General features: G+C 45.0%; 1 protein-coding gene across 20 annotated transcripts in view; it reads right to left on the bottom strand.

The window, feature by feature from the left end:
- Positions 1 to 15,764, bottom strand: part of CLIP1 (CAP-Gly domain containing linker protein 1) — a 123,791-nt gene that overhangs the window by 8,226 nt on the left and 99,801 nt on the right. For 13 of the 20 annotated variants that reach the window (XM_030583046.1, XM_030583045.1, XM_030583047.1 and 10 more), the window contains 3 exons: positions 6,329 to 6,381; positions 3,326 to 3,346; positions 29 to 146 (listed from right to left, as the gene is read on the bottom strand). In XM_030583046.1, coding sequence (XP_030438906.1) covers positions 29 to 146; positions 3,326 to 3,346; positions 6,329 to 6,381 — 192 coding nt within the window. The other 7 variants (XM_030583039.1, XM_030583051.1, XM_030583052.1 and 4 more) reach the window with 3 other exon arrangements.

Raw genomic sequence — 15,764 nt, 5'->3', positions numbered from 1 at the left:
TTTGACTACTATGGTTCTAAAAAGATACCTCATTTCTGAGTTTTTCCAGTTCTTCATCTTTCTCTGTGATCAAGGCACTAGTAACACTGATGGATTTCTGTAAAGAAGCTCTCTCTTCATCTATTTCTTTTTTTAATACGGATTCTCTAAAAGAAAGTTAAAGAGTTCCAGAAATCATCTGAAGAGTAGTTCAGTTAACATTGCTTAAATCAACCAAGAAAATTAGGTTTCATAGTTAATTTAAAATATTAGACTATCATTAGAAAATTTTCTTAAAAGCATGTTTCGGTTCTATATTTCACTGAGATTTTATATTTGCAAAATCATTTTGGATTTTACTACTGTGGAAACAAAGCAAAATGTTTACCTATGTAGATACATGCCAGAATCTGCATATCATCGCATCCATTTGAATTTAAAGAAAAAAGTTAATAAATTGGGGAGATATAGAATCAAAAAAACGTGTTGCACAGAATGATCCACAAAAACCTAACTTCAGAGTTGTGTTACTTCTTGGAATAACTATTAACAAGCAACAAAAAGTACATGCAAAGCTCATTATATAATTGTCATGCAAAGCATGGATGATGGTGGAAATATCAGCTGGTCCTCACTTATTTCAGTAATGTCATGTTCTCCGTAGAGATATATTTTGAGAACTATTGGGCCTTAACAATAGCTACTGTCTTAGCAGAAGACCATTTAGAATTTGTTATTTTACGACACAGAAGTAGACTTTTAAAACTCCAACATGGCAAACTGCACAGTTAATAAATGAATAGGCTGTCTGAAAAGCACTTCATTCCTATTTGTTTTCATGCATTGAGTAAATGACGTAAAAAGTCCAATGGGTTAGCAGGTGGTGCAATGGGCACCATATTTAACATTAACCCCACAGTGGTGAGGCCTCAGAGCATAACCAATTGAGCATGTGGATTGAGCATTGACGAAATAGTTTATCGTCTCAATAGCAAGGGAAAAGAGAGTGCCAATAACAACAGACCAGAATAGGAATAACATCCCAAAATGTTAAGGGATATGATAAAGTCTTGTATCATAACATTCATAAGTGTCCTAATGAGTTTATGTACCCACATAATGAGAACGTGCTCTGAGGACTACTGCTGCAAAAATACCTTTTAGTTTTGAAAGTAACAGAGTTGCATGACAAACCATGATTTTCAAAATTGAGTGCTCAGAGTTAGACTCTTACACCCAACATTTAAGCACCTAGAAAAGTGGCCTGATTTTCATAAGCATGCATGCTCCATCAGCTTACACTGATCCCCTTCAACAGGAACTGTTAGGAGCACCACGCTTTTGAAAAATCAGACCACTTTTCTAGCTGTCTAAATATGGAATTAGGAGCCTAACATTAAGCACCTCCATTTTGAAAATCATGGCCATCTTTTCCAAGTTCTTAACTGTCTTTTTTATATATATACACACTTTTGAGAAAACTGACCACTTAATTTAGCTAGAGGAGTACTTAAGTTTTAATCATGAAGGAACAGATTCTTTAAGAAGATTGAATGTCATAATGATTGTCAGCCGAGTAATCAAATGAAACTAAAATATATTAAGACTGTCCAAGTGATCAATATTACAGTATATCCTTACAGAACAATGCACACTAGATATAGGATAACTGATAGGCCCAAGTTGGGAGATTTTTAATATCTACAGTTAGTGAGACCCATGATATCCAGCCCATGACATACAATACTGTCAGTGACTCAGGATTAATAGAAAACTCAAGCAACAATGACAGTACAAGTAATTCTTCCATTGTTAAGATTATGCTTATACTCATGAATGGAAGCAGTAAGTGGAGAATCTGGGGTTTATGGAGAGTGATGTACACACCTCACAACATTCAGGTTCCTGTTTTTACAATGAAAGTAAATATCATGGAAACACAAAATTGAAGTGTTGAGTAAAGAATCTCTCCTACTAATACAAACCTAGGCTTTCATTAACAAAAAGCATTTAATGAGTCTCCGGTCAGGTGCTTTCACTGGCACTGATTCAGCAAAGCACTTAAGCCTGTGCTTAACTTTAAGCATGGGAGCAATGTCATGGATTTTCAATGGGATTACTCACTGCTCTAAATTAAACACATGCTTAAATGCTTTGCTGAACTGGGGACGCTGTGCAGAGTGGTGAGACCGGATAGACAAAGCAAGGTCTGCAGAGAAACCCCCACTTTTTTTTGGGAGTAGCCAGAGGGGGCTGACACATTGCACGGATCTTACCCCAGAGCCCAGACCACACAGTACACTTGGAAGAAGGGAAAATGTGTTGTGGAGTTACTGCTCCCAAACCCTTCATGTACAGGGACCCAGTATCATGGGGTTTGTTTTTCCTCAGAAGGCAGTGGTGAAAGGGAAGATGGGAGCCCTTGGGGACTTGAAATGTTGGACAATATCTTGATTCAACTTTGACAAATCTTTATCACGAAGTGTCACACAAATGTTTTGTACAAAAATCAGTAAAGGACTTGATGGCTGACCATTTTTTAATATTGGTATAAGGGGGAGATACAATGTGGGCACTGGGGAAGTCTGATACTTAAAGGAGGGCAAATTACACTGTACTTAGAGGGGGAGAGATTGCATGCATTTATAACTACTATGTGTGTGTGTATATAACTATTTATTATACAAACACAAAGGAGAAAGAAGAGGAGGAGAGAAAGATCCCTTTCATGTACCATTGCCTTATCATTTAGAAGGCAGTATCTTTAGGAAGAAAATCTTGACGTGTCATGGACCCACTCAGGTATTCTAAAAAGTGCAAAAAGGAAAACCTACAAATACTGTAGGTGTATTGCTTTAAGCAGTCTTTTCACTGAGGCCTGAATCACATTCACCTATCAGCATCACCAGATAATCCATTCATCTGATATTCTAAATCTTCAATATCATCTGCAATATGAGTTAGTATTAGGGTGAGTTACACTTGAAGGATGCATGTTGAGTTGGAATTAGCTTTATATAATGACTTACAAGAGAAAGCAGCTGGAAAATACTCATGATCATCTGGTAATAAGATGGGTGCTGTTATTCAAAATTCATCCCTTCATACCACAAATGCCTATTTACTAACAAGTCTCCAATAATTTAGGTAGCACATAGATGTTGGATTGTATTAGTTTTGCTCAACAATTCCAAATGCTGTAAAGAAAACACCTGTATAAGAAGTTAAATTACACTCTGTGCAGAGTATATAAAAGTCATGTGAGATATGGGTTCCTTTTCACATCGAAGTACCCAGATTCTTCCCTTACTACAAAAATAAGAAATTCCAATAATGAAGCAAGTACCTTAAAGTGTTACTGGGCAAGCTTTAAAAATGCAAGATAACAAGAACCACATGTTAGAAACATGAGAGAGAAATGCAAAATACAGTAAAGAAGAACTAAATTTGCACTGACTTTTTTTGTTGTAAAAAATAGAAATATATATGTACTGCTGAGTATTTTACAAAACAAAAGCAAGACACTGAGGGACAAAGGCAGCCAAAAATATGTACAACAACTTTACTTAAAAAAATAATTATTTATTGTAACGTGGATAGACTTTCTTGAGTCTTACCATTAAAGACACACAGATATAGCAAAGGAAGCAAGGGTAGGAAAGGGAAGAGAGAGGAGTGAAATGAGTATTGATAAATAGCGCAAGCTCAAAGACAGTAAGACAGTTAGCAATCCACAATGAATCTAATGAGCTGAAGTAACAGAGAATCCTCTCTTAGTTTCAGATTCATAAATCTCAACCATTTGTCATTCCTGACTGGAATATTTCATAGTCCACTGATACTAAAAGGAATTTCTGTGGGTGAAGGAAGGTGGGGAATCTGCTGCTAGGTGGACGTTTGGCCAAATTAAAATAAAAGATGGCTCAGCTTCTGCATCCTGAAAGTCTAAGGAAGGCGGGGGGGGGACAACATCAACTGTGTGTGTGTGTGTGTGTGTGTGTGTGTGTGTGTGTGTGTGTGTGTGTGTATGTGTGTGTAAAGAGACTTTTTATTTAATTAGGCATGGTTAGCCTAACTCCTATATTTTTTAAACATAAAATTAATGTCACGTTTCAGCAAATTTTAGCATCAGTGTCTGTTAGCCTGCTTGAATCAGGCTGACTTGTTCTACTCAGACGGGGTCAGGACCCCTCAGGGGGTCACGAGGTTATTACATGGGGGATCATAAGCTGTCAGCCTCCACTCCAAACCCTGCTTTGCCTCCAGCATTTATAATATTGTTAAATATATAAAAAAGTGTTTGTAATTTATATGGGGAGGGGGGTTGCATTCAGAGGCTTGCTATGTGAAAGGGGTCATCAGTACAAAAGTTTTAGAACCACTGTTCTAGTGCTTATTTTGGCCTTCATATCACAGTCTATTTCATAAAACAGAATAATCATGTTTGTCAAATATGCCATTAAAACACTGGTGTTGCATATAGACTTTTAGGACAAGTGGCTGAAGGTATATAAGGATGGACAGATCTGGCAATCATTGTACAAGTGTCAGTGTTTATCTCTGGCAGCTGCCATACAAAGAGTATCCACAAATGTAAAAATGCATCATTAAATGTCTGAGGGGAATGATTTATTTTTTTACTGTAATGGACGTAATGATATTGTCCTTGCTTGTGAAGCTTTGCAAAAAGAGTCTAAATGTAACTGTAGCTTTAAATAGTTTTACATTTTATGGTTCCTGGTTGAGGTCAAGCTCAAAGAAGCCAACACATCCTACACCTTCTCATTTCTTCTATATCAGACATTCTGGAGCAGATCCCCAGCTGGGGTAAATTATCACAGTTTGATTGATCCTGCTGAGCTATGACAATTTACACTAGCTGAGGGTCTGCCCCCCCTCTATATTTTCAGGTTCTCTCTTCTCATTCCCAGCCCTTTATTTAAAAAGGCACTTAAACTAGAGTATGTATCTAGATTGGGGTTTCTCAAACTTCATTGCACCGCGACCCCCTTCTGACAACAAAAATTACTACATGACCCCAGGAGGGGGACCGAAGCCCGAGTCTGCCTGATTCCCACTGCCCCAGGAGGAGGAGTCAGAGCCAAAGCCTGAGCCCGACTGCCCTGGGCAGGTAAGGGGTCAAAGCTGAAGCCCAAGGGCTTCAGTCCCAACCAGGGGGCCTGTAACCTGAACCCCGCCACCCAGCGCTGAATCCGTCAGGCTTCGGCCCTGAGTCCCACCAAGTCCAAGTCATCCCTGGCAACCCCATTAAAATGGGGGTGCGACCCACTTTGGGGTCCCGACCGACAGTTTGAGAACTGCTGATCTAGTTGCTGGGTGATCCTAGTAACAGGATAGTTAAGGTCTCAGTGTTCTATGATACTCTATGATCTTGCATCTGTGCATTATTATAATGATCAGATCCATAGCTTTTACTTGTGTAATATACTGTGTACATACTGTTCTTTGGAAAAGTGCAAAATGTAATAGAGCATGGCACATCCAAAGGAAATCAAGTTGTTAGGGAACAAAAATGGGGTCAACGCATTAAACGGATAACTAAGAACCTTTGCATGAATATTAAGATGACATCTGATACCCCCCCAATGTAATTTTACTGTTTTATTTGATAAGAGTTCAGCTTAATGATCCCTTTATTAGCCAGAGGAATCAGTTTTATGAAGAGCAGGATCCTTCCCCAAGAATCATACAATTTCTCCAAGACAAATCTACAGATTTTCCTACATACAGCTCACACGATGGTACCTGTCCAACTGAGCTTTACAGTTTTCCTTTACAAACACTACATTAAGTGGGACCAGAGTAAAGTTTGTACTTTGGCAGCATTCACTGGAGGAGTCTCAGCAACCCAGAACAATCTCATAATATGTAAAAACAGTGGTGAAAGAAGTGGGGGTTGCCTTATGTGCATTTGTCAGATGTGTAAGTGATCTAATACTTCAGCAAAGACTAAAAATATCACTAAACTATTTGGTTACTGAAATTAGGAGAATTTAGCATCAGTAAAAAGGTAGGAGACAGTTAACTGAATAACAGAAGCTGCTAAATACTAGATTAAGTTCTGCTGAATGTGTCCTAATATTAAACCAATTACATTTTCACCCAACTTTTAGTGTGGAAAATAGTAAAAATATTGTTTGCAAGTATTTTTAGTTTTCCATATGCAAAATTATTTCAATGCCAAATTGTGCACAGTCCCAGTACATTTCAGTACTGAAGAATAGGAAGAAAGAACCATATTTTTCTGTACTACTAGCTTTGTATTACATTGTGTTATGGTTTCCATAGAACTGTATACTTCAACACACACACACCTGGGAAAGCTTACCTCTTTTTCATCTCTAACAACTGGTTATTAAGTACAGATCTCTCCTCTTCCAGCTAAAACACAAACATCAAAAGCGAGCATTTAGTGAATACACCAAGAATCAAATGGTTTCTTCAGTTTAACATATCCTAGTTTCCCCACATTTGCAGAGGCTACTGAAGCATGGAACATTTTTGGCAAAGTAATTAGTTTTCTCCAGAGTCAACATAAATAATCACAGATTGTTCAATGAACAGGGATGTTAGCTAGCACTTGTAGGTATAACCAGGACTCACTGCACAGACAACTGCCTCTACAGATTCCAGTGGCCTGGGTCCAGGAGTACAAATTTGCAAACTAGTTTGCAAGAGTTCAGGCACCTTTATACCAATACATCATCTACTCCACCAATGATGGCTGATATAAACTGGCAACCCATCATCCACACATAGTATCAGGAAAAACTTAATATAAACAAGGTGTGAAAGCAATGATCAACAGAGAAGGTACATGGATTAAATGAGACCTTATTAGAAAGATAGCAAGTAGGTCATTTTCAGGCTGATGAAATTCTTTGTCATTTCAGTGAGCCCTTGTTTTATACCAAATAATCATTATTCAGTGTGCAGCGCAGGCCAGATGTGGAATACCATCAAATTAAATTACTCCTGGGAATGCCAGTGGCACATAAGGGTGTCTAAAGAGATTGTGCACTTTGGGCTTCCAGAGCAAAGTAAATTATAGTGGGAGTGAAGGTATGTCTGTCATCCCCAGGTCTGAGGATAAGTTCAGGTCACAAGGATGTGAATTTTCATTGCCCATCCTCTAGTACTGTAAGGCTCCCTCTTTAGGACTGGTTGTTCTCTTATTGCTGGGGTACAATGTTACATGACTTTGTTCATGTACTCATTTGAACAGCAGTAGAACCAAGAGAGAGAACTAAGGCTACTGAATTATCTAAAGGCTTAGAAGATAACAAAATCTTTCTATAGGAGACTGATCATATGGTCAGCAGCTGTGCAAGACCCTGTTACATGACCTCAATAGCAAGGAGCTTTGGATTATATGCCATCATATTCCTGTGAGCATGCTGGAAGTTAAAAATAGCAAATTTCACTGACAGAACAAAGCATACCCCTGCTTCTGAGGATTTGTTGTCTGCCTCCTAAACACAAGCAGGCTATATTGCCTCCTTGAATTCTGTGCTTCTGTAGAAGCTAGTAGGGAAGTGGTGAAATTCTGAAGGGAGAAGGGTTTAATTTAAAAGTCCTGAAAGAAATGGTGTCCTTAAAAAGATACATATTTAACCAGGGTTCACATAAGTAGGGCACCACGTATATAGGTATCACATGGAATCCACCTCCTCCCATTGTCCTCCTATGTCCAGAATCTCAGCTCTTTCCAAGACCACCATTCACCCAGCTAGTCACTTTCCTCCGAGATATTTTTAAAAATCTCTTGCCCTCTTCTATATCCTTCCCTCATCCTCAGATAAGACACTCGTGGATCACACCCCTTTGGCTGCCTTTTCTTGGAGTAATCAACCTGCTTTCCGTCATCAGTAGGCATTGTTTGCAGCTCCCAATAGGCCACCTGTGCAGCATTAACCTGGCACCAACAAGCAACACAGTCCAGCATCCAGTTGCTTGGGTTTCTTCTGGGATGGCCTAATTTTTCAGTGCTTAATTCCTTTTGCACTCTACTCTCTTCAGACTTTGAAAATCCCTGCATACCACCTTGTCCACAGCCATGGTCATAATGCCCCCCAAATATGCACCCTTTCCCCAAGTCACACTGCCACCTTGCTGTCAGGTCAGCTGCCTTTTGAACAGTTCCATGGGTGCAGAAGTTTCCCTTGCTCCTGTCTAGCTTTGCAAATTCCACAGCATTTACGAAGGATGGAAACAGAAAAGAAAACATCAGTGACGTTGTGGGTTTCAAATCAAGAAGGGAACTTAAGCCTCCCTCTTCGTTACCTGCCTGGGGATGGTGAGCCAATGGAGTCTGCTGTATGGACCAACTCACAAGGTGCAGCTTGTTGGTAGAAAGGGAGATGGAAAGATTATTGTGGAGAATATTAGGGTATGTTTTAGGTTGATATTATTTTAGGTACGAAGTGTGTGAAAGGTAAAATATGTGGGAGGAAGTGAGATAGGGGTTTGAATCTCAGGGACTCTGCAAGGGCCCACTGAGTTGCCAGCATCTCCCTGGAATCTTCATTTGAAAGTCTGTAGTTGGTGGAGGACTGTCGGGAGAGTGACTGTGGAGACTGGCCAGTGGGAGGTGGGGTTGTCTGGGCTTGCTGAAATTGCTAAGAAGGGTCTCTCCTAGAACTTTTCCACCTGGGCTGACAGATCCAGAATGCTAAGAAGACAGTGGTGAGACCACACAGGAAGCACACTGGAGTCCATGGCTTACAAACAGGAAACCTGAACTGAAGTATGAAATAAGACATTCTGGAGCTTGAAAAGGACAGTGAGCACATCCAGCTGTTCAGTACGTAGTTCAAGCATAGATTTCAGTTGTAAAGAATACATTACAACTTTGTTAATTCAGTCTGGAGTGGAACTGTGGTGACTGGGGATTTCTGCAGTGGCCTTTGAGAAGCATCTACCATCCCTGTAAGGGACTTCCGCTCCTGGGGACAATGTTCTTGTAACAAGGAAGCAGAGGGAGCAGTGCCCTGAGGTAAAATTTCCAAATGAGAAGCTTGGTGGTGGCAGCAGGTGTCTGAGGCCAGTGTCATGACAGATGCATCTACTCCACTGCACATTTTTTAATAAGTCGGTCCCAAGCAAACACCACCTACCTTACTGAGCAGGGTTAGAGAGCGGTGGATAAGTTGAGCTAACAGATCTTTCCACAATTTCTCCATTAAAGTTAAAACTCATGTGTTGGTCTGAAGCCTGAGAACACCAACATAAAAACACTGCAAGCCAGAAAAGCTCCCCAAGCTCAGTATTCATCTGAATGGGAATCCTTTAGCTAATTACAAATAGCTAATTATTTATGGATCAATATAGATAAAACCCCCTCAGTGTCTGCAGCATAAGCTACTTTAACCTTTAGATGTCAGGATAAATCATTCATGACACTGCATTAATTAATTTTGCAAAATATGTCATGTGTCCACAGATTCACTAACCCAGTTGACTAACATTCTTGCTAGAATTTATATGGTTACCATAGTGACTGCTCAAAATACTTGCAACATATGTTTGATACCTGTCTTACTGTATTTTAAAAATACACAAAAATCAAAGAGCAAAAAATTGCTACATTTTAGTTCTTTCCTTATTTTTCTAATAATATCCACTGTACAAAGAGGCAGACTCGGTCTATGGCCAACTCTACGTGAAACCTGTTTCTCCTGGTTAAGATGGAATTTTACTTTGTACTCTAAAGTGTCCCCAATGTAGCAACACTATACATTAAGATTCCTTCTCCATGGATTCACTTTACAATGTTACTCACTCTGAGGGCTTTCCTACACCTTCTGCTTGGGCCCCATATGGACTGAAAGGATAGGTCTTATCCTGACATGCTCGTTCAGTTAAAAACATTCTCACTCCAAGCTGAGCAGCATCCAGCCCCTTACAGGCATCAGGAATGCGTCCAAGATCGATCCCGAGGAGAGACCTTGGAAGGAGCAGAACCTCTGGCATTTTCTGCTCTCGCGGTGAGCGAACAGGTCTATGTGAGGAAAAATCTCCACTTCTGGAAAGCAGAACGCCTCACATGGGGCAGAGTGACCACTCGTAAGACTGGAAAGACCTGCTGAGTCAAAGCCCCAAGGCATTCCGAATGCCTGGGAGAAAGGACGTCACCAGCTCCATCGAGTGGGCCATGCAAAAGTCCCAGAAATGGATGGCCTCCTGACAAAAGGGGGGAGGACCATGTCCCTCCCTGGTTATTTATGAAGCACATGGCCGTTGTGTTGGCTGTAAACATCGAGATACCACAGCCTCGCAGCTGCCGCTGGAACCCCTGGCACGCCAGGTGGACTACTCTCATTTTTGGGGCATTGATGTGGAATGCCAGCTCCCAAGAAGACCAAAGGCCTTAAGCTCGGAGGTGACCACGAGCACTCGAGCAGAGAGATGACGCGTCCGTCGTCAGGGGCAGTGAGGGCTGGGGCGGATGGAACCGCATCCCTGCCCACACCAGGGAGGGAGTTAGCCACCACTCTAGGGAGCTTAAGGTGCTCGGAATGGTGATTACCATGACCATTGGCTCCCTGTCCGGGCGGTACGCCGAGGTGAGCCGGACTTGGAGAGGACGGAGGCGGAGCTTGGCGTGTTTGGTTACAAACTTGCGGGCAGCCATGGACCCAGGAGACTGAGACAAGTGCGAGCCGAGGTCGTTGGGAAAGTCTGCAGACCTCGGATGATTGTTGCCATCGCCTAAAACCACGGCTGTGATAAGCAGGCTCCGGCTAGGTCGGAGACCAGGATAGCCCCTAGGAAGTCCAACCTCTGCATGGGAACCAGAGTGGATTGCTCTATAGTAATCATCAGGCCTAGACCTGTGAATAAGACCGTGACGATGCCCACGTGCTGAGTGGTTTGTGTCTCGGAGTCTCCTCGGATAACCGAATCGTCCAGATATGGAAAAACACATATCCGACATCAGCGAAGGTAGGTGGCGACTATGGCCATATACTTGGTCAACACCTGTGGAGCGGCAGAAAGGCCAAACAGTAGGACCGTAAACCAGAAGTACTGACGGTTGGCTAGAAAGTGGAGATATCTCCTGTGCGGAGGGAAGATGGCGTTGTGAAAGTACGCGTCCTTCATATCGAGGGCGGCATAGCAGTCCCCAGGAGGCAAGGATGGGATAATGGTTCCCAGGGATACCATGCGGAACTTCAACCTTATCCTAAACTGGTTGAGTCTGCGCAGGACTAGGAAGGTCTGAGACCTCCGTTCGAGTGGGGGACTAGGGCATAACGGGAGTAAACCCCCTTGCCCCTTTCGTCCGTCGGCATCTGCACCTCTTGTACGAGGAATTGCTCGTCCCTGAAGGGGGACAGGGTTGGAACAAATTAGAGGTGGTACTCATGCCCCACCGTGCGCAGGACCCAGCGATCTGAAATTAACTGGGGCCACGCCAGGAGAAACCGGGATTGGGATCCCAGCCTGTGACTGGAACACCGCCCTCAGGTGCACCTTGGAAGGTTCGTCTTTGGTCCCAGTGGTAATTGCGAGGGACCTTGACCTTGGCTCTTTAGGGGTCCTGACGTTTGTCTGCGACCACCTTGGCCTCGCCGTTTGCCAAAGTCCTGTCTCTGGCTAGGCACAGAGTATGGCGGCTGGGGACAGAAAGGCCTGCGTTTGGTTGCTGGCATATGCATGCTGAGAGAGCGCATTAGGACCCTATTGTCCATCAGGCTTCGCAGCCTGGGGCTGTCTTTGCTGCGAAGAGGCCTTTACCAACAAAGGGTAAGTCCTGAATGGCATACTGCAGCTCCGGCTGGAGGTTTGAAACCTGAAGCCATGAGATGCACCTCATGGCGACACCAAAGGCCAGAGTCCTGGCTGCTGAGTCTGCTGCGTCCAACGAGGCCTGGAGGGACGCTCTGGGTACCTTTTTCCCCCGTCCTCCAAGACGGCAGCGAACTCTTGGCGGGAGTTTTGAGGGAGAAACTCCATAAACTAAACTACCTTCACCCAGGTGCTATAATTATAGCAGCTAAGCAAGGCTTGTTGCTTTGCTACCCAGAACTGCAGGGCCTCTGCAGAGTACACCTGGCGGCCAAGTAGGTTCATTTGCCAAGCCTCCTTTGGTTTCGGGGCTGGCGCCCGCTGGCCATACCAATACCTCTCCTTAACAGACTGAAAGACTAGTGAGCAGAGAGGAGAGCGGACAGACGAGTAGTCGTACCCCTTAGAGGGCACCATACCGGATCCTCTACCTCTGGGACCTCCTCCACCTCAGGTTGTCGGGGGGCGTATCAGAATCGTGGCCCTGAGCATAAGATCTGCGCATGTGGGATGACACGGATGCGTGTCTGGATGGCCATGGAGGTACTAAAAAAAGGCAAGGGCAGAGTCTCTGACTCTATCGGACCTTGCCCAACTCGGCACTGGGGACCGGCACCGGGAGGCGTACCGGTACCTGGAACGAGATCCAGACCTGCAACCAGAACGGTGCTGGGAGGTCGACCGAGATCTCGAGGCTCGGGGAGAGGCTACGGGAGTCACGGTACCTGTCGCGGTGCCGGGAGTCGGAACGGTGCCGATAGTAGCGGGTCGGCGAACGGGATACCGACCGGTGCGGCGAGTGCGACCAGTACCAATGAGGAAAACAGCACCGGGACTGCAAGTGGTGTCAGTGTGCCGACGGGACCTGGAGCGTCTGCGGGACCGTGATCATGAACGGTGCCGCTCTGCTGTGCTGACAGAGGAGGGTCATATGAAGAGACTGTATTACCCGCACCGGCGGTGCCGGGGTCAGGCAGCATCGACTCTGTCATGGCAATGAGATCTCTCGCCGTTAGTAATGTCTCCGGCGTGGAGGGAACAGCAGGCTCAACCACAGTGCATACTGGGGAGCTGTCAGGCACCGGATTTGACGGCTCTCGTGGGACCAGGATCGACGGTACCGAGGTCGTCAGAGCTTCGGTAGATGTCGGTGCCGGGCGATCCGACTTAGACGAGCTCTCTGGCTGCGGTGCAGTTGGCACGGAAGCAGCAGGAGCAGTAAGCTCAACCACAGCGCATGCCGGGGAGCCGTCAGGCACCGGATTCGACGGGCCTTGTGGGACCGGGATCGACGGTGCCGACGTTGTTTGTGCCTCAGCAGGTGTCGGTGCCGGGCGATCCGACTTAGACGAGCTCTCTGGCTGTGGTGCAGTTGGCACAGAAGCAGCGGGAGCAGTAAGCTCTACCACGGCACGTGCCGGGGAGCTGTCAGGCACTGGATTCAATGGCCCTGGGGGACTGGAATTGACAGTGCCGATGTCATCGGTGCCTCTGCAGGTGTCGGTGCCAGGCAATCCGACTTAGACGAGCTCTCTGGCTGCGATGCAGGTGGCACGGAAGCAGCAGGAGCAGGGGGCTCAACCACGGCGCGTGCCGGGGAGCTGTCAGGCACCAGCAGGAATTGTAGGCTCTCTCGACCTCGGAGGAAGGGAGCGGTGCCGAGTCGACTTCGGTGCCGGCAACGGCCGGTGCCGAAAGACCTTGGCAGTACCGGCGGGGTCCGGTGCCGAGGAGGCGCTTCTGCCAGCCGCTTGATCATCGCTCGGTGCCAAAGGTGGAGGGGTAAGTGAAAGTCCCGCTCCTTTTTGTTCTCGGCTTAAAAGCCTTGCAAATGGGGCACTTAGCTGTCAAGTGTGATTCCCTGAGGCACTTCAAACAGGAGTCGTGTGGATCTCCCTTCGGCATCGGCTTCTGGCAGGCCGAGCCCATTTTAAAACCCGGTGAGCCGTGCATGGGCTCCGGCACCGGGTGCAGGAAAGGGACTACTTCCTGAACCCCGCTAACTATTACTAAACTAACTATGTTAGCAAAGAAAAAACGTATAACTATACAAATATATATAAAAGGATTATAACTGCATAACTATACACGAGAACTACGAGTAGCTAGGGAAGTGGAGGTCAGCTAAGCCGCGCCCCACTGTTCCAACGACCGACACGGGCGGTAAGAAGGAACTGAGGAGTGGGTGGGCCGGCAGGGTTATATATCGAGCACCATGACGGCGCCACTCTAGGGGGCGACCTGCCGGCCCACTGAGTTGCTAGGGTAAAAGTTTTCCGACGAATGTGCACGCGCGGCGCACACACCTAACAGGAATGGATATGAGCAATCACTCGAAGAAGAAAGTACATTTACCCAAGTGATAGTAAAAGGGAGAAGGTGATGGGATTTGGTGGGATTGTGTTAGGACAGGGCAGAGTTTCAGGAACTAGAATCCTCACAGAAGGCAAGCTGACTTCACAGCCATTTCATTATGAGAATCAGATATGTCTAATTCTGTTCTCATAGCTCTGAGAGGTGCTCAGGAATGGTGTGCAAAGGACTATTTTTAAGGGAAGGATATTGGTCCTTTTATCTCACTGAAGGCTTGCTATTAGTTTATGAATCTCTAGACTTCATTCTAAACAGCCAAACTCCATCCGAAGCAAGAAACAGATAAAAGTTTTGCTAAGCAGAGGTCTAGCACGTTATACAATCTTGAGCTAACCAAAACTGGGCTGAGAGGAGCTGCACTGAACAGTTATGTGGCACGACAATCTGCATTTTCAATTCATATTTGCTCCTTTGTACCACGGCAGGATTACCCGTGAAGTCATTTCCCTAGTATTCTAATAAGCACTGTGAATTACATGGTTTGCAGCAATGTGGATTGACTAGCAGATGGAGCAAACCCAGCAGCCAGCATTTCAGTGTTTCAAGGGCTCAGATTATTACTAAGATTCCTTCCTCACCAAGGATAATTTCATGTGATACGAATGGCTACAGTAAGCATTTAAGCAGTTTCCCCTCCAAGCCCTTGGAGAACTCCTTGATACTAGACTCGTGGGACAAATCCTGCCCTCCACTCATGGGAAGAGAGTCCTGGATGCAACGGAACTGATACATTTACACTGTGCAGGATGGTAGGATTAGACGAGCCTGGCAGGAGGTCCATTCCTCTGTGCAACAACAAAGAACAGCTCCAGAAGGGCTTCTGGCTGTCAGTCAAAGAGCATGTCTGTTTGTGGGGGAACTGGGAGTCGGGCAGGCTGGGGAGAGCCAAAGCTGGCAGATCCATAACTAGGTGATCCAGACAGCTATTATCCCCTGGGAAGATAGTCCAGGAGCTGCATGGGCTACTCCAGCGTTTTCCCTCAGACCTCCCAAAGCCTGGTTACTTGGACCATGCACTGAAGGCCAGGTTTGATTCAATGGATGGCCCTGCTGCCAAGGAAGCCTTTTCCAGTTGTGGTTGGTCTGAAGAAAGGAGCTGGCTGCCCCCAAAGGCTCGGACATAATTTAAAAGGGACAAAAAAGGCTCCCATTGGTTGTTTAAGACGACAGCATCCTGTTATCATGCCACTACTCAGGAAGAGGGTGAGAGCCTGTATGCCAGGGACATTCCTCAGTCATTTTTCAAAGCACTTTGTAGAGTAAAGGATTCCATGAACTATTCCTCTCACAGCACCCAGGAGTCAGAAATTGCTCAGGCTTCAGCTCTAAGAGGTGCTTTGGAGAAAGTCTGCCCCCTCAAATCTTGGTGGAGCATGAGGTTCTGCAGCAGGACTGGAAGAGAGACTTCCAGTAAAGCTTGAAATCAGAGAACACATTAAGTGCTGTCACAAAGGCACATACTGTGTGCAATGGCGACGTGTGTCTGACAGTGGCTCACATACTGCTCTTAGCCTTATTTTTTACACTGCACATCATGTCCTAGAATAAGAGACACTACGGTCAAAGGACACGGTGTCACAGTTCAAATGCAAACTTCGAAA

Source organism: Gopherus evgoodei, chromosome 13, assembly GCF_007399415.2.
Source record: "Gopherus evgoodei ecotype Sinaloan lineage chromosome 13, rGopEvg1_v1.p, whole genome shotgun sequence".
NCBI classification, from domain to species: Eukaryota; Metazoa; Chordata; order Testudines; family Testudinidae; genus Gopherus; species Gopherus evgoodei.
Note: the sequence above shows the minus strand (reverse complement) of the source record. Positions and strands in the feature narration are given on the sequence as shown.